Below are 19994 nucleotides of genomic sequence, written 5' to 3'. Positions count from 1 at the left end.
GAGGTAACTATGGGGAGGAAGTGGGAGGGGAGCTGTTGCATTGTAAATTTTGGTCAATGATATGAGACAAAGTATATTACGTGAACTGCTGTATGAAAAGTGAATTTACGCTGTAAAGCTTCACCCAAATCAAAATAAAATTTAAAATTTAAAAAAAAAATGTGCAAAGGACAAAACAGCTATTTACCGAAATATTAGAATGAGTTGCCTCTCAGCAGAGGTTCAAGTTCATCCAGAGCTGCCTCAGAAGCCAAGTCAGGCAGTCGACTGCTGAAAATCCACCTCTGAAAACCCCGACACACATGGGGTCACCATGAGATGGAACTGACTGGATGGCAATTGTTTATTTATTTATTTTTTAATGATAAATAGTAACCAGTAATTCCACAAACAGGTAGTTAAATGGATAGCTTATTTCAAAAGGATACAGTAAGTTTTAGTCCTGTCAAAGTTCAGAATTTCAAATCTATTCCTTAATTAACTAAGACCAATTATAACACAATCTTACCATTTCAGTAATGAACTCTATGACAAGGTCTTCAAGAATATCCACTGACTCAGTATATGGGTTCTGGTCATCTCCAAACCCATACATCATACATCGTACTACAAAAGAACAAATCACTTTCATTTATTGGATAGATTTACCAATTTTTTTAACACATACTTTTTTAAAATAAATAGAACTGAACCAAGTTATAGATGATGTGAGTATAAAAACATATTTACATTGTATTCATTGTCTCTAAGTATGGATTTTGATATAAAGAGTTTTAACCACAGTCTTATAACCAACTGTTCCTACCTGACCTCCAACGTGGTACTTTCAATTGCCTCATATGCATGCAAAAGCTGAACAATGAAGACCAAAGAAGAATTGAACATTTGAACTGTGGGGTTAGCAAAGAATATTGAATACATCATGGATTGCCCAAAGAACAAATCTGTTTTGGAGAAAGGTGGTGAGAATTTGTCTTGCTTACTTTGGACAAGTTATCAGGAGAGACCAATTCCTGCAGGAGGACATCATACTTGGTAAAGGATAGGGCAGTTAAAAAAGAGGAAGATCCTCAACAAGTTGGAATGACACAGTGGTGGCAACAATGGGCTCAAACATACCTACTATCCTACTATTGTGAGGATGATACAGGGCTGGGCAACATTTCATTCTATTATACACTGGGTTGCTATGAGTCAGATCCAACTAGATGCCTGTGATGGTTATGTTTGTATGTCAACTTGGCCAGGCCTGGTTGAGTGGCTGGGCAGCTGGATGGAGTATTCCCCATGATGAGACTGGTAATCAACTCCATGGTGGAATCTACTGGGAGCAGCTGAAGCTGCCTTTGAGTAAGTGGTCTGCTTCCTGTATATAAGGAGAAGCTTTGAGAATGGTCACTAGCCTTTGGCACGCTTGGACCCTGCATGTAGCCATGTCATTGCTCAGCAGCGTGTTATGCTCTGCTGACCTTGGGACTTAACAATGGACTTAAGTTAATGGCCTGCCGTGTGGTTTGGTAACATCAGGACTGTGCCTTTTTACTTGTTAACCTTGGGGCTTCTCAGCCTCAGCAGCCAGCTGCTGTCTAAGTGAAGAAACGCCTCTAGGTCCAGTGGGCCGGGACCAGGAGGCAGAGCTGGACCCCAAGGTTGAGGGGCTTTCACCCAGCCCCTAGAGCCTGGCACTTTGCACTTGGAATTAAAGCCTCCAAATTGTAATAAATTCCCGTTTATTAAGGCCATCCCATTTGTGGTGTATTGTCAGAGTGGCACTAGGTAACCAGAACAATGGCACTTAATGAAAACCTCCAACAAAACCTTCCTTTTCTCCCAGCATCCCCAGAACATCTTTAAGTAGGAGACTCTGGCAGGGACAGGCTGAGCAGCAATGGTTTACCATTTATGGGAGTTTTCTGTGTGTGCATGGCTGTTAGGCACCAGTCCTATGTGAACACCTTGATGGATTTTATGTGTGTACATATATACACTGTAACCAGCACTCAGATCAAGATACAAAACGTTTCCAACATTATGATGGCATTTATCAACATCTTTTGATTTACATACCCCTTTGAGAATCTGATAAAAGTTATGACTCTTCTTTCTAGAAAAATGCACATATAACAGATAAGGTATAAAATTCAGGACATGAGAGAAAGTGCTTTGATCGCTTTCTTATAGGAAGAAACAGGGTAGTTAAAGAGAGATAGCAAAGAGCTTACTACAAAGAATCTTGACATTTCATTTCCTAGATCAATGCAACTGCCACCAAAGAAAGCCCTTTCAGGTCTCATCTGAAGGAAGTATACTAACCAAAAACAAAACCAAACGAAGCCATCGAGTCAATTCTGACTCACAGTGACCCCCTTTGGGTTTCTGAGGCAGTAAATCTTTATGGAAGTAGATTGCCCAGCCTTGAAGAAGTATAGACAATGCGATACAGAAGAATAATGTAATACAAAGTAATAACTGCTAACAGCTGATACTTATATGTTGTTTTTGTTGGGTGTCATTGAATCAATTTCAACTCATAGCAACCCCATGTGACAAAGAACTGCCCCGTAGGATTTTCTTACTGTAATCTTAATGGAAGCAGATCTCCAAGTCTTTGTCCCACAGCATCACTAGAAGGGTTCAAACTGCCAAGTTTTTGGTTGGAAGCAGAGTGCTTAATCATTGTATCACCTCAATACTTATATGCCAGTAACTGTTTTAAAGCCCTTCACATATATCTCATTTAATCCTCACAACAATTCTTTAAGGTAGGTACTATTATGATCCTCATTTTATAGAAAAAATTAAGGCACAGAGAGTTAATGACTGACCCACGGTCACACCACTAGTAAGTGATGGAACCTGAATTTGAAACCAGCTGGTCTGGCCCCAGAGCCTATACTCCTACTCACAGCAATATTATACTTCTTGGTAATTTAGGAAAGATGAGATCTAGTTTGCATTCTTATCCTATAGTCTATAAACTCCTAGTTTGTCCACAGATGGTCTTTGAGAAGTCCTTGAACCCTCCTGAAATTGTACACAAAATTTTATACTTTATCTGTTATATGTGCATTTTTCTAGAAAGAAGAATCATAACTTTTATCAGATTCTCAAAGGGGTACGTTGATCAAAAGATGTTAATAAATGCTGTCATAATGTTGGAACGTTTTGATCCGAGTGCTAGTTACAGTATATACATGTACACACATAAAATTCATCAAGGTGTTCACATGAGACTTGAATAATTTATTGCATGTAAGTTTTACATTAAAAAAAAAAGAAAGAAAGGAACTCCTGAAAAATGTCTAAAGAAAGGAATAAGCATATTAAGAATAATTCCTATTTAGGAGAAGCAACACTGGTAGTAATGAAAACAGAAGCAAGTAGACCAGCCATGGGGAAGAAAAAGAGTGACCTGGAAGCCAGCCTAAGATAGATAAATAAGTATCCCTAGGATTTACATTGGGAGCTCTGGTAACATAGTGCCTAAGGCACTTGACTGCTAACCAGAAGGCTGGCGTTTCAAACCCACCAGCCACTCCTCGGAAGGAAGGCTGGGCAATCTACTTCTGTAGTGATACTGCCTTGGCAACCCAAGGAGGGGTCGTTATGAGTCGGGTCCAACTCGACAGCACGTAACAACAATAGGATTTACCCTGGCAAGGGCCTTTGGAAGACACAGGAGGGATAAGAGAAACACAGAGGCATTATTTCTCTGTCCTTTTTAGACTCTCAATTTTTTTTGTTACCCTCCCTCAACTTTTGAGATAACTTAAGACTTACAGAAACACTTCAAAAATGGTACAGAGCTACCATATATATATATATATATATATGGACATTCCATATATCCAGCTTCTCTTTACATTAACATGTTACATAACCAAAAACTTTAAAAAAAATAAGAAATTAAACTTGGGATAATGCAAGTAAAAGGGAAGAACCTGCTTGGCATTTCTCAAGCTGAGAGAACTGAAGAAAAAATCCAAGCCTTGAGTTGAAACACTAAAGGATTCTATGGGCAAAACAGTGAATGACACAGGAAGCATCAAAAGAAGGTGGAAGGAATACACAGAGTCACCGTACCAAAAAGAACTGGTTAATGTTCAACCATTTCAGGAGACAGCATATGATCAAGAACTGATGGTACTGAAGGAAGAAGTCTAAGCTGCGCTGAAGGCATTGGCAAAAAACAAGGCCCCAGGAAATGACAGAATACCCACTGAGATGTTTCAACAGAAAGATGCAGCCCTGGAGGTGCTCACTTGTCTATGCCAAGATATTTGGAAGACAGTTACCTGGCCAACCAAATGGAAAAGATCCATATTCATGTCCATTCCAAAGAAAAGTGATCCAATAGAATGCAGAAATTATCAAACAACATCATTAATATCACATGCAAGTAAAGTGCTGCTGAAGAAAATTCAAAAATGGTTGCAGGTGTATATTGACAGGGAACTGCCAGAATCAAGCTGAATTCAGGAGAGGATGTGAAATGAGGGATATAATTGCTGATATCACATAGATCTTGGCTGAAAGCAAAGAATACTAGAAAGATGCTTATGTGTGTTTTATTGACTATGCAAAGACATTTGACTGTGTGGATCATAAAAATTATAGCTAACGTTGCAAAGAATGGGCATTCCAGAACACTTAATTAATTAATTGTGTTTATGAGGAACCTGTACACAGACCAAGAAGCAGTCATTTCAACAGAAGAGGATACTATATTGCTGAATATCAGGAAAAGTATGTGTCAAGGTTGTATTCTTTCACATACTTATTCAATCTGTATACTAAACAAATAAAATGAGAAGCTGGCTATGTGAACAATGGAGCATCAGGACTGGAGAAAGACTCATTAATAACGTGCAATATGCAGATGACACAACCTTGCTTGCTGAAAGCAAAGAGGACTTGAAGCACTTACTGATGAAGATCAAAGCTACAGCCATCAGTATGGATTACACCTCTACATAAAGAAAATAAAAATCCTTACAAGTGAACCAATAAAAATATCATGATAAACACAGAAAAGATTTAAGTTGTCAAAGATTTCATTTTATTTTTATCTACAACCAATGCCCATAGAAGCAGCAACCAAGAAATCAAATGCATTGCACTGGCCAATCTGCTGCAAAAGATCTCTTTAAAGTGCTAAAAGGCAAAGACATCACTTTGAAGATTAAAGCATGCCTGACCCAAGCCATGGTATTTTCGATTGCCTCATGTGCATACAAAAGCTGGACAATGGATAAGGAAGACAAAAGAATTGAAGCCTTTGAATTATGGTGTTGGTGGAGAATACTGAATATACCATGGAATGCCAGAAGAACAAACAAATGTCTTGGAAGGAGTACAGCGTGAATGCTCCTTAGAAGCAAGGATGGTGAGATGTCATCTCTCGTATTTGGATGTTATCAGGAAAGGCCAGTCCCTAGAGAAGGATATCATGCTTGGTAGAGGGTCAATAAAAAAGACAAAAACTCTCAAAGAAATGGCATGACACAGTGGCTGCAACAATGGGCTCCAACATACCAATGACTGTGATGATGATGCAGGTCTGGGCAGTATTTTGTTCTGTTTTACATAGAGTCCCTAAGAGTTGGAACCAACCTGACAGCACCTAACAACACACAGTACGAGTACAGAAGTCATTCAGACATCAGGTTTTTCATTAATATCCTTCTTCTGTTCCAGGATCCAGCGCAGGATCCCACACTACATTTAACTGTCATGCCGCCTTAGTTTCTCCTCATCTATGACAGTTCCTTAGTTTCTTCTTGTCTTTAATGACCTTGACCCCTTTGAAGAATACTGGGTTTGTCTGATGCTTTCTCATAAGATTAAGGTTATGCATGACTAAGGAGGTTACTTGCCATTCTCAATGTGTCACATAGCATCAGTGTATATTACTGGTGATGTTAACTTTGATTAATCAGTTAAAGTGGTGTTTGCCAGGATTCTCCCCCGTAAATATACTATTTTTCCATAACTGTTTGGAGGGAGATAATTTCTCATTCTCATTTTGATGGGTAGGATTCACCAGTAGAAAAATATATTTCACTGGAAAAGGGTAACTTATACAAGAATTATGTAAACTGTATTTGGTTATAAGGTCTGTAAAGACATAAACAAATTCCAATGAATGCTTTGAAACATTTTATGCTATATTAAAATTTTTACATAGAGAGTTTAGAAGAACAGGTCTTGATCAGTGAGATATATGAAGACCCAGGTAAGACAAGAAGGCTATGAAGATTCCAAATTCTTGTTATCACAAAAATAAGGTAATACAAGTGGAACAAAGATCTCTGCTAAGAATTGATTGACCAAGCATCACTCCAGAATACTCGTTGTAGGGACACCCTTCTTATACTGACTTAAAAGTAATTAAAACCATACACAAGTGGAGTAAACAGCATCAGACACGGAACAAGGAGTGGTCAGGAAAGCTGTTTTAGGATAGGAACTGAGATACAGAGAGGATTTACGTGGTTAAAAGAAAAAAGGCACATTGACCCTGTGTCTTAATTATCTCATGCTGCTGTAACAGAAATACCACAAGTGGATGCCTTTAACAGATCAATTTGTTCTCTCACAGTTCAGAGGTGAGAAGTCCAAATTCTCCTAGGGCGCCAGCTCTAGAAGACTTTCTCTGTCAGCTCTGGGGAAAGGTCCTTGTCTCAACATCTGTGGTCTTGGTGTCTCCTGGAGATCTCCACGTGTCTTGGCATCAATCTTTCCCTGGGTTCACAGCACAGGGACCCTAGGTCCCAAGGATATGCTCTACTCCTTGCTTCTTTCTTGGTGGTACTGAGGTTCCTTGATCTATGCTCCTTTGTTTAATCTCTTATATCTCAAAAGAAACTGACTCAACAAAAAATCTAATCCTATAGATTATATCCTGCCTCATTAACATAACTGCCTCTAATCCTGCCTCACTAATATAATGCTATTGTTGTTGTTATTTACCATCGCATAGAGACCCCTCCTTGGGTTTCCGAGGCACTATCACTATGGAAGTAGACTGCCCAACCTTCCTTCCAAGGAATGGCTGGTGGGTTTGAACTTGACTGGTTAGCTACCAGAGCTCCTATTAACATCATAGAGGTTAGGATTTACAACACATAGGATAATGACATCAGACCACAAAGTGGGGAAGGTGGAGGATAATTACATAATACGGAGAATCATGGCCTAGCCAAGTTGACACATATTTTGGGGGGGACACAATTCAATTCATAACACACTGTGATTTCAAAAGCATTTGGGAACTGCTCATGTCTGACAAAGCATAAATACATCAGCTTTCATAAATCTCATTTGTCACTATGAATATCATTGCTATATTTAAAGGACCCTGGACTGGGGGATGGAGAGCACATACTCCTGGTGCCTTTGGTCAGCGGGTCAGCCTGGATGATCAGCAGTTACGACAGCTCTCATTTCCTGCTGCTACTGACAAAAAGGATCAAACCTGTCTACTGAGGGAGTAGGATAAAGGGCCAACACATTTCACCCGTGACACTGTAATGCCTCACAGTGTTCACCCACTCTTCTGCCTTGTGCACTACCTCAGTCCAAATCCCTAACTTTGTTCCTATTCTCAAGCACATGTTCCAGAATCTTTCATTACCTGTGACTTACAGTCAAAGGAGTTCTTGCTCCTACTGCTGCAAAAGGGAAGGACAGGAAAAGTAACAGAAATATGTTTTTATGCTCTGAATTGAAACACGGTCACATTTCCTCACTTAAAAAAAAAAAAATCATAACCTTGAGTCAGGTACTATTTACAATTTAAAAGTTAAACAGAATTTTATAGGCAAGTCTGAACATATTTTTCCTACAGGGAAACACATTCAGAACAATAAATCTACTTTGATGAATAGATATGTCCAAAAATTTGTATAATCTATAACAAAATCACTGTCAAATGCAACTTACATTCTTTAGAAAAAAGTCTCTTTCTTTTGCCCTGTCCACCTTCTGCACCTCCTCCAATTTCTTCATTTTCTTCCTCAAACTAGAAGTTAAAATATATATATTGAAATGTCAAATGACTGCTTTGCATTTGATTTTTTAATGATTAACATATTTTTTTCTTTCTCCATTATCAACACTGATTTCAGATTAGAAAGCCTAAAGCAAGTAGCAACAAATCATGAAACTTCAGCATTGAAAGGGCCTTAAAGACTGGCTAGTTTAACTTCTGACTCATGAGAAATGCTTTCTACATTGTCCCTAACAAATAATCCTACTGGCTCTCCTGGAAAAGTTCCAATAACTGTAACTTATTATTATTCTCTCTTTCAAACCAACTAAGTTGACTTATTGCTAGACAGTGTTATTGTGAAAAGAGTTGTTATCAAATCAAAGTCTACCTCACGGTAGTAAGCAATACTACAATAAACATAGTGCAAGAAGTTTTACTTAAGTATGCCTTAACCCCGTTTTACAACAAGGAAACCGAGGCTCAAGGTTAATAACTCGCTTTAGAGAACAGAGATTTTGAAATCCAAGTTCTCTGGATACTGGTAGATAATTCTTCCACTAGTTTACAAGAAGTATACAGCTCTGTTAGCAGTTGGATTGTTGGTTCATAATGAGCGCTAACAAATAATGGCTTTAAACTCTGATGATTCTCTAGACGTTCCAAAGGATGTCTGGAAGATATGAACTAAAATCAAAGGAAAAGGGCCATCTTCGTACTGTTCCTTCATGTTTTGCCCCACGTACTAAAATGACGAATCCTGAGAGGCAGGCAAGACGCGAGGTCCCTGCACTTTCGTAGGTGAATTCACTAAGGAAAACAGATTCGATTCTGAATTCAGCCTCGAGGGCCGATGCTACTGAACCTGAAGGAGTGAAGAAAAGCGAGGGTTGGAACAGAAGTGGTCACTCACGGTGGGATCTTCTTCTTCATCTGCCATCCCACCAGTCGGCCAGCCTACAAGATCTTGCCGGCTTGCTCTTTATGGATTTTACTACTTCCGCCTCCTCACTTCCTGTGACGTTATGGGGCGGGGCCTAGTCGGCCTGCTGCAGACTAGGGTAGTAAGCTGTGTGTCCTGGGGCCAAAGTAGCACAACCCTCTAAGGAAAACGGGTCGCGATCTTTCATTCCAAAAGATGAATTAATAATTAGCAGAGAAAAGGAGTTCATGGGCTAGGTGACATGTATTTCTTTATCACCTTAAATTTGCTTCTACGTATTTAATTACTGCTGTCTTGATTGGGAACTGAGAAACTGTGGGGGCGATTCCACCTCCCAGACTGAGAGGATTTAAAATTTTGTGGGGGAGATTTTGGTTGTAAAAAGAATCCCTGACGGTAAAATGGTATAACCATTGTGGAAAGCAGTATGGCAATTCCTTCAAAAGTTGGAATTAGAAATACCATTTGACCCAGCCATTCCATTACTAGGTATATACCCTAAAGAAGTGAGAGCCATGACAAGAACAGATATATGCACACCCATGTTCATCACAGCACTATTTACAATAGCCAAAAGATGGAAACAACCTAGGTGTCCATCAGCTGAGGAATGGATAACCAAACTATGGTACATACACACAATGGAATACTATGCAACACTAAAGAATAACGTAGAATCTGCAAAACACCACATAATGTGGATGAACTTGGAGGACATTATGCTGAGTGAAATAAGTCAATCACAAAAGGACAAATATTGGATTAGTCTGCTATTGTAAAAGTCAAAGAAAGGTTTATCTATGGAAGGAAATTTTCTTTGTTGGTTACCAGGGGTGGGAGGGGAGAGGAGGGAACGCTGTTAGATAGATAGAGATAAGTGTTGATATGGGTGATGAGAAGGGCAATGTACTAACTATGAGTGACCAATATGGTGGCATTGAGGAAGAGAAAGACAGAGGAAGGTACATGGGAGGTAGAGACAACAAAGATTAATCCTTTTGCACATACAGTATTGCATTGTCAGTGAAGGCAAACATGGGTATAAGGGGGTGGATAGATGGGTGGACAGGCTGAACTATTAGGTATGTCTATGAAGTGGGAAGTATACCCAAGAACATGTATAGGGTTGACAGACAATGGCCCTATAAGTTTATGTGAATGATCAGAATTCCCAGGTGTATAGTAGAGCTGACAAGGGGCAAAGTTGTGGTCACTGCTTGGTCACAGCCAGCTACCCAGAGGGACCGAGTAGTTGAACCTGTGGGCTTGCGACCATAGTCGCAGGGGACATCAAGCTCAATTGGCATAACATACCATACAAAACATTGTTCCACCTCCTACTTTGGCGAGTAGCAACTGGGATCTTAAAAGCTAGCAAGCTGCCATCTAGATGCAACAATGGGTCTCTCCTCATCCAGAGCAAAGAAAAATGAAGAAAACCAAAAAGTCAAGGAAACAATTAGTCCTAGCGACTGGTGCACCATCCGACCTGCAGCCTATATGACTATGAGACCAGAAGAACTAGATGGTGCCCAGCTACCACTGCCATCCACTTGGAAGGGGATCTATGTAGGAGATCCTTGACAGAGAGGGAGAACAATGTGGACAAAACTCAAAGTCATTTGGAGAAAAAAAAAGTGGGGGGGGACCAGGTTTGCTGGTTCGATAGAGCCTGGTGGAACCACTGAGACTATGGCCCCTAGCTGCCCTTCAGGTCTGGAATTGAACCCACATCTGTGGTTTCTAGCCAAACAAAAGACAAGCATATGAGTTGAACATTTACCTGAGGTAGATAACACTCCTTGGAGAGAACAATCATGGGAAAAAGAAGGACTGCTTATGCACAGGGAGACAGTTCAGGAGGCAGGAGCGCATGGAGGGATGGACACAGGGAAGAGGTAACTATGGGGAGGAAGTGGGAGGGGAGCTGTTGCATTGTGGTAAATTGTGGTCAATGTCATGAGACAAAGTGTATGTAAACTGCTGTACATGTAAAATTTCACCCAAATCACAATAAAAAAAAAAAAAAAAAAAAAGGAACCCTGGTGACACAGTGGTTAAGCGCTCGTCTGTTAACCGAAAGGTTGGCGATTTGAACCACCAGCCCTGCGGGAGAAAGATGTGGCAGTCTGCTTCCATAATGATTGATAGCCTGCAAACGCTATGAAGCAGTTCTGCTCTGTCTTGTAGGATCACTAGAAGTCAGACTAGAATGCACTGCAATGAGTTTTGGCCTTTTTGGTCACAACAATTATTAGGAAACCCAAGGGCATGAGAGGTTTAAAGCTAGGGCTTCAAGATGTCCTGCAATGAGATAGATGATGCCAAATGATGAAAAATTGTTCCATAATGCACATGATTTCTGAATGTCCTATTGAACACTCATTCATGTGCGTGAAAAAAAAAAAAAAAAGTAATTCTCAGCCTAGAACCTAGCTCTCATGGCATAGTGGGTAAGGCAGTTGGCTGCTTACCGAAAGGTCAGCGGTTCAAAATCCACCAGCTGCTCCAGGGGAGGAAGATGAGGCAATCTACTATAAAAATTACAGCCTTGGAAACCTACTGGGGGTTGCTATGAGTCGGAATCAACTTGATGACAGTGGGTTTGGGTTTTTGGGGGTATGAAAACCTAGCTTTTAGCTAACATATAAATAGTTATTTCCCTACACTTTTCATATACATTAAATTTTCTAGGATTGCAAACACAAACACTGCAATGCACTGCTGTCCAGTCAGATCTGACTCATAGCGACCCCTCCTTGGGTTTTTCCGAGGCAGTATCCCTACAGAAGTACATTGCCCAACCTTCCGTTCCAGGAGCGGCTGGTGGGTTTGAACCACCGCCTTCTGGTTAGCAGTCAAATGCCTTAGGCACTACGCCACCAGAGCTCCTCTAGGAATGCAAGTACTCTGAAACTGGTTGGGTATTGTGCTTTGTTTTGTTTGGAATTTCTCAAGTTTTGTGAACTATTCAGGAAATAATGTTAACAAAGACACCATCATTTATAATACTTTGAGTAGCCAATACTCACCTGAATCAGTCTGCGTTGTTAGGTTTTGTATTTAAAGTGTTTCTACATGTAAGTGCAAGCATCTCAAATCTTCATCATACCCACTAGTGTAGTCATGCCTAAGCATTTACATATTGAAAAGTATTATGTTAGTATAAATTATTGTATTTAACATTTTTTTTTTTAAGTTAGGGCATATATTTAAATTGTGTGGGTAGGTAAGTGTATTGGTTATTTATTGCTGTGTAACAAATTACCCCAAAATTTAGTGACTTAAAACAATAAACACATATCACACAGTTTCTGAGGATTAGGAATCTGGGTGGGTACAGTTTATCTGGGTCCCTCTGACTCAAGGTCACATATGCTACAGTCAATCTGCCCATCTGAAGGGCAGATGGAAGAGGATCCACTTCCAAACTCACTCATGTGGTTGTCAGCAGGATTCTGTTTCTTTAGCATAAAAGGGCCTTAGTTCATTGCCTGTTTGTTGGATGCTCCCTCAGTTCCTTGTCACATGGTGTTCTCCCTAGGACAATTCACAATGTGGCAGCTCATTTTTCTCAGAGAAAAACGAGCAAGAGAACCAGGGAGAATAAAAGAAGATAAAATATTTTTGTAACCTAATCTCAGAAATGATATTCTGTCAATTTTGTCATATTCCATTCACTAGAAGGGAGTCAAGTAAATCCAGTACAGGTATCCTCTGCTTTTTGAAAGTTCAATTTATGTCAATTTTACCAAAGACCTTGTTTTGGTTACTTCATACAGCTCTAACAGAAAGATACCACAAATGGGGGACTTTAATAAACAGGAGTTTATTCTATTACAGTTTTAGCGTCTAGAAGTCCAACTTCAAAGTGCCAGACTCTAGGGGCTGAATAAAAGTCCCTCAAGTTGGGGCTTCAGCTCTGCTGCTTGCTCCCAGCCCACTGAAGCTGGAGCCTTTTTTCATTCAGGCAGCTGCTGGCTATTGAGGCTTGCAAACCCAAAGTTGACAAGTAAAAAGACACAGTCCCAATATTACCAAACCACACAGCAGGCCATTGATTCAAGTCCATTAAGAGTCCCAAAACTGGCAAACACTGCCACTACTAGGAAGGAAGGTTGGGCAATCCTACTTCCGTAGTGATACTGCCTCGGAAACCCAAGGAGGGCTCACTATGAGTCAGGTTTGACTCGATGGCACATAACAACAACAACAACATGGCAGGCTGCTGAACAACTCAGCTACATGCAAGGTTCAAGCATGCCAAAAGCTGTAAACCTTCCTCAAAGTTGCTTCTTACATACTAGAAGTAGACCACATCCCTAAAGCAACTACTCAGCTGCTCCAATAGATTCCACCATGGAGTTAATTACCAGTGTCACCATGGAGAATAACTATATCCAGCTGCCCAGTCACTCAACCAGGCCTAGCCAAATTGACACACAAATTTAATTACCATAATTCCATCCCTTGTCAACTTGGCACCTGTACAGATCTTCAATGGGTGGCATCTGTACAGATCTCCTTCATTGGGTGGTTCCAGTCCCCTAGTTCCTCTGAGTGCTGATCTCATCCCCTTGGCCTGGCGGGCCCCATTCCTCTACCTTTTGGGCATGGCAGCCCTGCCTCCTAACCCTTGGGCAGCAGCTGTGGCCCCATCCCACTGGCCCACATGAATGAGCAGCCCACACTCCGGAACCAAGTTGGTGAAAGTCTGACTCTTTGAAATCTAGAAGGCTGTGGTGGTTCTACCCCCAAAGGCCATGGTCCCACCCTTTGAATCTGAGCCTTCTGGTGGGCTCTTTTCTCCTGCTGACAAAAAATTGCTCAGAGAGACAGATAGATTTTAAAAGCAAGCCTTTAATGAAATACTACAGTGGAGGTCAGCCAGGTAGGAGGAGGCACACTACCTGAGCTGAGTTCTTTCGTCTACACACAGTAGATTATAGGGGATAGGGGACAAAATGCAGAAGTTGCACAAGCAGCAAATTAGGGGCTTGGGCCTCAAGGTGGGCTTCTCTTCTGGTTTTGCACTTTGCTCTAAAAGATATTTTCTTTTGCTTGAATGAAATGGGGGCTGTCACAAGGTGTCCTGCACCTGGAGATAACAGCCCAATGATTACAGAGCAGGAGCTCTGGTAGCATAGTGCCTAAGGCACTTGATTGCTAACCAGAAGGCTGGCAGTTCAAACCCACCAGCCACTCCTCGGTTTTACAGTTGCTATCAGCAAGGAGTGTTAGTTTGTTTAGACTATCTCAGGTATGTGCTGTGCCTTCTACTTTCAGTCCATGGGAAGAGAAGTGGCCTAAGATTTAATAATGTAGCAAAATAGTCACAAAGGAATACAGCAGCAGTTTAAGCAAACTTAATAATATTTAAAAAAAAAAATTGGTAGGTGTAATTTCACTCCTTACATGTGTCCCTATCTCACCTGTTTTCACTAATTGAAAGAAATCCAAAGATAATTTTCATTTTTATGAAAAAAGAGAAAAAGCAAAATTAGTGTTTAGCGTTTGTTTTTCAACAAGCCATGAAAGAGGCAGCATGAACCCAAGCAGCAAGAGTGACATTGCCAAGGTCCTTCCCCAAAAACTACACTCAGCATCACCCCAACATAGCTTTGAACTGTCTGTGAACACTATGTGTTAGTAATATTATTTTAGATTATAGGTATTACTTGGTGTCATGGACTGAATCTTGTCCCCCCAGAATATGTGTCACCTTGGCTGGGCCATGATTCTCAGTGGTTTGGCTATTGTCTCATGATGGAATCTGGTAGTTATGTAATGATGTGTTGTTATCCCTGTGATGTGATCTGATGTGATCAGGAAATCAGTTACAAGGGGATTAAGGTGGAATGCAGGTCACAACCCTGATTCAATATAAGGGGTGTTTCCCTAGGGTGTGGCCTGTATCACCTTTTATCTTAAAAAAGATACAAGGAGAGAGAATTGAGCAGAGAAGGAGGGACCTCCTACTACCAAGAAAGATGAGCTGGTAACAGAATGCATCTTTTAGACACAGAGTCCCTGCTCTGAGAACCTCCTAGACTCAGGGAAAGACTGATGCCAAGAAAAAGATGATTTATCTCTGAGGAATGCTGGGCACAGGGATGTTGAAAGGAGAAAAGGGCCTTCCCTCAGAGCCAACATAGAGAAAGACTTCCCCTAAAGCTGGTGCCCTGCATTCAGACTTCTAGCCTCCCGAACAGAATAAACTTCTATTTGTTACAGCCATCCACTTGTGGTATTTCTGTTATTGTAGCACTAGATAAGTAAGATATTTGGTATAATTTGGTAGGTTACTTTTTGGGTCTGAGAATACTCAAAAGTTTTTCCCATATAAATTAGTGGTAATTGCTTCTTCACTTTATTCCATTTTGGCTTATAAAAGGTTTCATTGGAATGCTCTGCTTTTGGAGAACAGGGGAAATCTGTACACACTTAAGAAGAGATTACTTAAGAGTGAGAATACCAGGAAACAGGCCATAGCAGGCCATCTTAGAGGCCACATACCCCCGTAGGTTCTATTATCTGTGAATTTCATTTCAGGATAATAAAGGGGGCATTTTAATATATTTGTTATTTAAGGGGCATTACAGCATCTGATTGGACTGAGAACGTCTGTGTTAGGGAGTAACAAAACACAGGACTTTTCCAGGGGGTCAAGTATAAAACATTCCCACTGTTCACTCAGGGGAGTGGATAGGTAAACTGTGTAGGATGCACACCAAGGAGTACTATGCAACAATACTAGAGGTAACAAAGTAGCAACATGGATAGAGCTTAAAAACATAGGGCTAAGTGGCACAGTGATTATAAGTCCTGGTCTACCACCTGAAGGGTTTAGTGGTTCAAACCCACCAACTGCTCTGTGGGAAAAACAGGTGGCAATCTGCTTCTATAAAGATTCACAGCCTTGCAAACCCTATAGGGCAGTTCTGCTCTGTCCTACAGGGATGCTATGAGTCAGAATTGGCTTGATGGCAAAGGTTTTTTGGGGGTATTTTTAAGTAAAAAAGTAAGAGATACCATGATGCAATGAGATCTATGTTGTTGTTGTTGTGTTGTTATGTGCCATCGATCTATAGCACAATATAATTTGTTAAATACACACAAAACTACATATTTTACAGGAACATAAAAGCATAGACATTAAGCACATTAGAAATGTTGCAGGTGAGGAGGAATGAGAATAGGGATAAAAGGAAATAAGTAACAAGAGAAGGGCTTCGAAAGGGCCAATTATGGTCATCACAAACTGCAGTGCAGTAAATTACTCGGTATGGATTTCTAGCCACAGTTTTGGAACTCCCACAAGATTACTGGGTGGAACAATGCAAATAAGTGTGTAGAATTCTGATGCTGACAATGGTTAGTTTTGTCATTCTGTCAGGCTTAAAATGAGTCCTCCTAGAGGCAGAGAAGGAATCTCACTGCCATCAAGAGAGAAGAGCTGGAGGTGAAGTAGAGTGCATCCTAGGACCCAAGATCCCTGCATTGGAACTTCTTGGCAGAGATGCATAGCAGAGAGAGATGCCCCAGCAGAAAGAGAGAGATGACCCGCAGAGTGAGATGGTTACAGTGGAACTAAAAGGCACAAGACAGAGTGGCGGGTTTATCTGGCCCACAGAATGAGAAAGCTGAGTGCCCTTGGGCAGGAGGCTTGCTGACAGGGTGGTGTGCATCTTGATGTACCTGTCAGCTTTGTAATACTTGCCTGAACAAGGCAGAGCCCAGGTGCAGAGGCCAAAGGCCAGAGAGGTGTGTCTGAGGGCACAGCAGATGGGAGACTATCCTGACTGAAGAATTGTATCCTGAGTGTGTTCCTGAACCTGAATTGTAGCCTGTTACTTCCCTAATAGACTCCATAATCACAAGTATTGTCTGTGAGTTCTGTGTGACCATTGCAAGGGATTATTGAACCCAGAAGAGTAGTAAGTGCTGTGGGAGGGATGGTTGGTGTCAGAATTGGTAAACAGCTGGATAGTGGTGACATGTCTGTCTTCCTCTCATGAAGTTAGAGGATGTCAGAAGATGCTGACCCCATGCCCTTTTTGCACAAACTATGGAGTGTGAATAATTCAACAATGAACTTGAGATCCAAAATACAGAATGAAGTAGAAGAAAAAGTTGCAGCATAATGAGCAGAACAAGCATAAAGCACAGAGAGTGAAAAGTCATGGCATATTTCTTCAAGATATTCTGGATAGGTTGCTAGAGATAAGTGTGTTGAGTAGAGATACACGAAATGAAGCTGGGATGAGGCTGGGGTTAGATTGTGAAAGGCCTTGAATATTCTCTTCAGAAATTGAACTTCAAACTGCAGAGAGCTCCTGGGAGATTTTTAAGCAGTAGAAAAACATCCTATCTTTTTTCTTTTCCTTTCCCAGCAGTTATTCTGTATGCATATAAGGAGAACATTCTGATTTAAAAAAAAAAAAAAGCAAATGGCTCAAAGTGAGCTAGTTACAATGAAGTTTATAAAGAGAAGATGAGGCAAAAGAATAAAAGGTCAACCATTGGCTAATCTTAACATGATTGATTGAACCCTGCGCTCCCCTTTTTACTGAGATCAACTGATATCAGGTCATGAAAGTGGTCTCTGGCCCTCCACCCACCTGCACCCATGATACCATTTGAAATTTAAACGAAGTAAGTCTGGCTTCAAACAAGAAAGAAACAGTTAGCAACTTTGGGTGGAAAAAAGCCGATGGCCATATTAATTTTGAGTCAGGAATTTTTATGATTAGTATTTGGCCTTGTGAGAAAGAAAAGTCTTTTGTGTGTGTGTGTGTGTGTGTGTGATTTGGGTGAAGATTTACAGAGCAAATTCACTTTCCATACAGCAGTTCACATATACTTTGTCTCATGTCATTGACCACAATTTACCACAATGCAACAGCTCCCCTCACGCTTCCTCCCCATAGTTACCTCTTCCCTGTGTCCATCCCTCCATGCACTCCTGCCTCCTGAACTGTCTCCCTGTGCATAAGCAGCCCTTCTTTTTCCCATGATTCTTCTCTCCAAGAAGTGTATCTACTTGAGGTAAATGTTCAACTCATAATGCCTGTATTTTGTTTCGCTGGAAACCACAGGTGTGGGTTCAATTCCAGACTTGAAGGGCAGCTAGGGGCCATAAGTCTCAGTGGTTCCACCAGGCTCTATCAGACCAGCAAACCTGGTCCCCACCTTTTTTCTTTTTTTAGAAAGAAAAGTCTTAAAGAAAGATGTCTGTTACTGATTTTTCTCTTTGACATCTTCCTCCTCTTGATCATAATTTGGAATCTTTGATCAACTAAGTGTTGTCTAGGCACCATCTAGGTTTCTTTGGTGTCATCAGTACTGCTTCATGGGGTACCTTTTTGTGAAACATGTTTCAGTTGGCTCCTTAGTTTCTTCTCTTCATTGTTCCTCCAGTCAGATGGAAACCATCTGCTGTACCTTTGATGGCCACTCACATGTTTTAAGACTCCAGATGCCAAACAGCTTCCCCCACCCCTATCCCCCTCAAAAACAGCCCTTGAGTCCATTCCAATTCATAGTGTGGTAGTTAAGGTTGTGTGTTAACTTGGTGGGGCCGTGGGTTTTTGAGTGGCTTGGCAGCTGGATGTAGTTATTCCCCATAACAAGATTGTAATCATCTCCATGGTGGTATCTGCTGTGAGCAGCTAATTAGTTGTGTGTGGCTTGCTTCCAGTATATATGGAGAAGCTTTGAGAAAGGACTCTAGCTTTTGGAAACAGCTGGATCCTACATTTTGCCAAATCTTCATCTCCAGAACCAGTGGTCTGCCATGTTGCCTGCCGATCTTGAGACTGTTCCTTGACTTGAACAAGTGGCCTACCATGTTGCCTACCAATCTTGGGATTATGCCATCTTACTTGCCAACTTTGGGTTTGTCAGCTTCAGAAGCCAGCAGCTGCCTGAGTCAGGAGACACCTCCAGCTCCTGTGGGCTTGGAACAACAAGAAGCAGAGCTGAAGCCAAGGTTGAGGGGCCTTCACTCAGCCCCTAAAGCCGGCACTCTGAATTTCAACTTCTAGACCCCTAAACTGTAAGAGAATAGATTGCTGTTTGTTAAAGCCATCCAATTGTGGTATTTCTGTTAGAGCTGCACTAGAGAACCAAGACAGAATTGGGTACCATGAGAGTGGGGTGCTGTTCTTACAGATACCTAAAATCTGGAGGCAAGAATGGAGTGTATCTTTGGACCCGAGATTCCCTGCATTGAGACTACAGCAGAAAGACTAGCAGAGAGATGGTGGCAGCTGAGCTGAGAGACCAGCATGAGATACAGCAATGGGCTTGCAAGCCCATGGAACAAGAAAACTGAATGCCTTTGTGCAGGAGGCTTCCTGTGGAGTGGGCTGCCTTCAGGCACTAATTAGTAGAAGAGACTTGAATGAAATGGAGTGAAAGCTGAAAACCTTTGGGCAGGGAGCTTTATGGTAGAGTGGGTTGCCTTCAAGCACTAACTGATAGAGCTAAAGAGCTTTGTAATACTTGCTGGAACAAGGCAGACACTGGGCTGGCTTCTTCGAGAGACCAAGGAAATGGGAAACAGAATTGCCTCAGTTTCAAAGGATAGGACCATGGCCTCTGGGGTTTCAAAGGGTAGAACTGCCATAGCCACCTCATAACCCTAGATCTAGGGTTTGAAAAAGTCAGATCTTCACCAACTTGATTCTGGAGTTTGGGGCTGCCATATATAAGGGCCAGTGGGATGGTGGTCATATCCACTGCCCAAAGGTGAAGGGGTGGGGCTGCCATGCCCAAGGGGCAGAAGAACAGGGCCTGCCAGGCCAAGGGGGTGAGGTCACCACTCAGATGGACAAGAAGAATTGGGCCACCCAATGAAGGAGATGGACTAGGAAGAAGGAAGAGGCCATCCATTTCTCAAAGAATTGGTCAGGGAAAACCTTATGAATAGCAGAGAAACACTGTCTGATACATTATTGCCCAACTTTATGAATAGCCCAGAACCATTGTCCAATGCCATGAAGGAGGATGAGCCCCTTACGTCAGAAGGCTCTCAAAATACAACGGGGAAAGAGCTGC

At 41.4% G+C, this 19994-nt stretch overlaps 1 protein-coding gene across 1 annotated transcript in view; it reads right to left on the bottom strand.

Moving 5' to 3' along the window:
- The window catches only part of TAF13 (TATA-box binding protein associated factor 13), a 13088-nt gene extending 4158 nt beyond the window's left edge, over positions 1 to 8930 (bottom strand). Inside the window, exons 1-3 of the mRNA XM_007949855.2 lie at positions 8904 to 8930; positions 7945 to 8023; positions 509 to 606 (exon numbers count right to left, since the gene is read on the bottom strand). Coding sequence (XP_007948046.1) covers positions 509 to 606; positions 7945 to 8023; positions 8904 to 8930 — 204 coding nt within the window. The remainder of the gene's footprint in view (positions 1 to 508; positions 607 to 7944; positions 8024 to 8903) is intronic.
- Between the last annotated feature and the right edge of the window lie 11064 nt (positions 8931 to 19994).

The sequence above is a fragment of the Orycteropus afer genome, unplaced genomic scaffold, assembly GCF_000298275.1.
Source record: "Orycteropus afer afer isolate SDZICR_OR568_19922 unplaced genomic scaffold, OryAfe1.0 scaffold00010, whole genome shotgun sequence".
Lineage (NCBI taxonomy): Eukaryota > Metazoa > Chordata > Mammalia > Tubulidentata > Orycteropodidae > Orycteropus > Orycteropus afer.
Note: the sequence above shows the minus strand (reverse complement) of the source record. Positions and strands in the feature narration are given on the sequence as shown.